General features: G+C 49.3%; 1 protein-coding gene across 1 annotated transcript; it reads right to left on the bottom strand.

Moving 5' to 3' along the window:
- Window positions 1–155: 155 nt before the first annotated feature.
- LOC121866360 lies at window positions 156–547 on the bottom strand (the record flags this gene model as incomplete). The annotated part of the gene is made up of 1 exon (XM_042365977.1): window positions 156–547. A coding segment is annotated over exon 1 (392 nt), but the record flags the coding sequence as incomplete, so codon positions are not given.
- Between the last annotated feature and the right edge of the window lie 4514 nt (window positions 548–5061).

Below are 5061 nucleotides of genomic sequence, written 5' to 3'. Positions count from 1 at the left end.
ACCCACAAGTCTCTTCCTCGACGAGGATTGACGTGAGTCTGCATAAATTCTGCTTGGTTCTTCCTGTCCTCGTCCCTTTGTGACCTCCTCCACCTTGTCGACCATATTCCATTGTGAATTCCAACATCCACTCGATCCCAGGAAGCTTTCCCCACTTCCTTTTGTATTTATGCGCCTTATCCACGTAGTCGTCCATCATCTTTCCCTTGAACCTCTCAGCTAACGTGCTTATTGATTCATACGTGTCAATCTGACGTAGTTCTCCCAAGACCTTCAAGTTCCTCACGCAATTCCCCAGTTCTTTTGAGAACTGTTGGAGGCCCTTTGCGTCACTTAGTCTCACAGTTGGACCTCGCAGGGCCTTCTTTATTAGCTGGCAAACGTAAGTGTGCTTATTGCCGTGACGTTTCTCTAATATGTCCAAAGCTTCCTTGTACCCGGCTTTGGGATCTTGAATTTGCAGACATCCCCGCAAAGCGTCCTTAGCGGGCCCAGCGTAGGCAGCGAGAAGTGTCTCTAATTTCAAGGTATCAGGTATCTGCGCCATCCCAACATGTCGCTGAAAGACTCGCTTGAACTCCCAGTATTCACTACAAGTTCCTCCGCTGAACTTCGGCGTTGGCCTTTGGGAGAACCTCATATTCTCTAGCAGTTCTCTCACCTAAACCTCGGACCTCGGTGGGTCGTCCTTTTTGTCTTTCGTCAAAGGTAGTGGTTTCGGCGAACTAGCTTGATGTTCGGAAGTACTTCCGCGCTCCCCTTGGTGAGATGTTCCCAGCTCTGCGGTTAATGTGAGCGCCGGGAGTCCCCTTGGAGTATATAACGTTTCTTCGTTAGTTTCAATTACAGAGGAAAGTTTAGTCTCTGGTGGTGATAACACCTTTCCGCAATCTTCTGTGCTGCCCTTGCCTTGTAGTTGATTCATACCTTCGGTGACGTTTTGCATCATCGCTGTCATGTGAGCGAACATTTGCTGCATTTGTTGGTATTGCTCACATAATTGTCCTTCGATTCCTTTGACAGGTGGTTCCTTTCTCTTCTCGGGAGACAGGTTTACAGTAGACGGGTTTATCTCACGCTGCCTTGGCGAGGTGGGTGAGACATCGGTCTCTATGTCCACAGTGTCTCCTTGTTCTACGCCGGACACGCTCCCCACTTCTGACTTATTCTCTTTCCCGTCCATGGCTACCCGAACAGCAAGCGTAATCTGTCTTGCTCGATAAGTGTATGCAGTAACGCTTAGTATCAGGTGCCCACGATCGCAGATATCACACAATTGGAGTTGATGTCACACAGACGCGTGCCATGCGCACGAGTGATGTCACACACGAGCGAAGTCCCTCTAAACACGTGACGAGCAATGCGCACGAGTGATGTCACACAAACACGACCACAGTGACACGGTCCCTCACACGTGACGTGCACGCACGAGTGATGTCACAAACACGACCACAGTGATGTCCCCACGTGACGTGCAATCCGCACGAGTGATGTCACACAAACACGACCACAGTGATGTCACACGGTCCCTCAAACACGTGACGTGCAATACGCACGAGTGATGTCACACAAACACGACCACAGTGATGTCACACACGAGCGATGTCCCTCAAACACGTGATGTGCAATACGCACGAGTGATGTCACACAAACACGACCACAGTGATTCATACGGTCCCTCAAACACGTGACGTGCAATACGCACGCGTGATGTCACACAAACACGACCACAGTGATGTCACGCACGAGCGACGATGTCACACTAACATGGCCACAGAGATGTCACACACGAGCGATATCCCTCAAACACGTGATGTGCAATACGCACGAGTGATGTCACACAAACACGACTACAGCGATGTCACACACCAACTACGATGTCACACTAACACAACCACAGAGATCCACAATCAATGTAGGGACTCGTTACACAACTGATGTCACAAACACTACTGCGGCGCCCTTACTTGTACAACGTTACGGCTTGTCACATCCTTCGTTGTTATTTCTTAATTACACACACACATACTTATATATACATATATACATACATGTACATATAACCTGAATGTTGAACACACTTAACCCACAAATCCCTTTCATTTATGTATTTCTTCATGGTTCCTTATCATCATTGTTTGATATACTATGGTGTCACTGGTATAGGAAGATCGGCTGTTAGTTATAATCACTTGCGTGCGTGTCCGAGCGAACGCTAACTACCAGTCCGCCCAGACCAAACATTACGACACTGTCCGGGTGTTCTGAAACCTTATCTCACTAGGTGCCGGCCTCCCTGTTCGGAAATGAACGCTCACAGCCCCGTACGCGCAGACCGAAGCTTTACGACACTGTCCAGGTATTTAAGACACTTCACTCAAACACAGAGCACTCGCTATCACTGCCTCCCTGCTGACGACGCACGTGATCCACCCACTGTGGGCGGGTGGGTGATCCACCCACTATGGGTGGGTGGGCGATCGACGAGCCTATGCTCTCCCACTCTGAACTCCGGCGTTGGTCCTTCGACAGTCCTCCCGTAGACGTTTTGACTGTTAACGCTCACAGGAGCGTTATTGGTTTGTTGCTGGAGAAATAAACCCTCAACGTTGACGCGTACCATAAAATTCAGTCAAAACCTGTTAAAGAACATTTCTCATATAACAAATGCTGTTATCTCAGGACACATATTATGAAATACAATCAATATACAGTACATAGCCTGCTAACATCTTAAATATAACTCGCATGTTATAACTATTGATACAGGAGACAATTGGTATAATATGATCAAATTGCAGTACACAAATATACTTATTAAAGTTATTTAGAGTTTCTTAGCAGATTCTAATACTTCACGATCACTCACGTTTTAGGGTCTAGTGGTCTGAACCAACGTGTTGTCTGTCCTGTAGAAATCAGTAGACTACCCTTGAGAGCAATCTCAGCCCGGAGGCGAGGGCCATATGTTTTCGTATTGAAACACCTCAGCAGATTGGTCAGCAAATTCGTTGTCAACACCATATCTCTTATCTCATCCCCTCTCTCTCTCTCTCTCGCCTAGTTTATCTTATTATGGTTATCCCTCTCTTTCTCTCTCTTCTAGCTTATCTTACTGTGGCGGTAACAGTGGGAGATATTCTAGGGAAAGCATTCATTGAAGGTAACATTGAAGGTATTGTCACCCCCGATTGCTCATTTAAAAAAAATCTACTGAAAATACAGAGCACATCTGTGTAGGTTCGTTACCAAGTGGAAACCTTTTTTTAATTTCTTTGCAAGATCTAATCATAAATTGCCTGTACCTATTCATCACATCTTCTATCATGTTTTTCATGTCCCTTTACTCTTCAGACTGGAGGAGACCATGAACTTCTACCCCAAGATATATCTGATTAATGTTGGGGGGGGGGGGGTGGAATTTGGTGTTGACTTCAGGATCTATATTTGCTATACTTGAGATCCTGTTCACTCCATCTCTCTTCATGTAACTCCACAATACATCACGGTAAGGATCACTGCATCTTTTATGCAATACTTGTATTGAAGGTTCTTGACGTTGGAAAAGAAGGTTTAAGATATTAAACTTTGGCAAAATATAGTTGAGAAAATGGAAATATAGGCATATGGATGGATCATTTAATCTTTCTAGAATAAATGAAATTGTGTGAAAACTTTCCTCCATACTTATGCTGGTGTTCCCTGAAGGAGGCAGTGATGGGTAGGGAAACACCGGGTAACACTGAAGTCCATTTATTAACAGATAGGAGAAATGCAAGTAGTGACTAGCGTGTGCCATGCACGACCCACGGAGGCAGACTAAGGCTGCATTGCCATATGGCAGCCTCGGGGCAATGTTGCCACATAACACGTGCATTGTTGCCACGTAATTACATACATAGATGCTACTCGGCACAGTAGCTTAGATACATAACCTACATCTCCCTCCTCCCCTCACGCTCATAGTCTTTGTCTTGAGCAGACTTCTAAGTCCTAAGTTGCTCCGAGTGTCGAGGTGCACTGTGGGGTGGATCCTCGTGAGGTGTAGGGGACTCGTCCTCGGTCAGGGGGCCAGCAGCAGGGGGTGGGACTGGCCGGAGGAAGCGGTGGTTCCTCTACCAGACGTGGTCGCTCGGCATCCTGACCTTGTAGTCCCGCGACCGGCCAACGCCCATCACTATGCCCACCTTGTTCCAACGTGTCGTCGTCGGGTCCTGGACGCGGACAAGGGCACCAATCTCCAGCGGCTGAAGAGGGCGGGCACGGTCGTCATACCGAGCCTTGGCGTCCTGGGTATGTGTAGCGGCACGGCGGTCGCAGCTCTCGGCTCTGGTCTGCCACTCCTTCGCAAAGGCCTTGGCGTGTGCAGGAACGCAAGTGCGGAGAGGGTGACCATACAGGATCTGGGCAGGGGAGCGTCCTGTGTGGGTGAGAGTATTACGTAACTCCAGGAGTCCTTTGTCGAAATCCTCACAGTCTATGTTGCCTGAAGGGGCCACTTTGAGGATGAGGTGCTTGACTGTCTTGATCGCAGCCTCAGCGTGGCCGTTTGACTGTGGGTATTGGGGTGTTGACACGATGTGGCGGACTCCCCAACGCTCCAGGAATCCTGTGAGGTCCCGGCTGGTGAACTGTGGCCCACCGTCCGTCCGCAGACGTACGGGGACTCCCAGGTCACGAAAAAGGTGCCGGAAGTGGCGAATGGTGGCCACGGACGTCGTGTCCGAGCTACATATTACCACCACAGGCCAGCCTGAGAGTCGGTCGGCGACAACTAGGAAATGTCTCCCAGCTTTGCTGAAGAAATCAGCCGACACGGACTCGACGGGCCTGGTGGGTTCGTCTTCGCACAAGAGGGGCTCCTGCTGTTGACTGGGCTGCATGATCTGGCACGGCTCAGAGGCACGGACCGTATTGACGATATCCGCGTCAATGCCGGGCAAGTACACAGCCTGCCTTGCGCGGCGCTTGGTGGCCTCTGATCCACGATGGCTGTCGTGTAAGCGGGCCAGAACGCGACGACGGAGAGCTGCAGGGACAACCACATGGGCACCGTAGAGG

This window comes from Homarus americanus, unplaced genomic scaffold (assembly GCF_018991925.1).
Source record: "Homarus americanus isolate GMGI-L3 unplaced genomic scaffold, GMGI_Hamer_2.0 scaffold15257, whole genome shotgun sequence".
Lineage (NCBI taxonomy): Eukaryota > Metazoa > Arthropoda > Malacostraca > Decapoda > Nephropidae > Homarus > Homarus americanus.
This window is presented reverse-complemented; position numbering and strand designations above follow the sequence as displayed.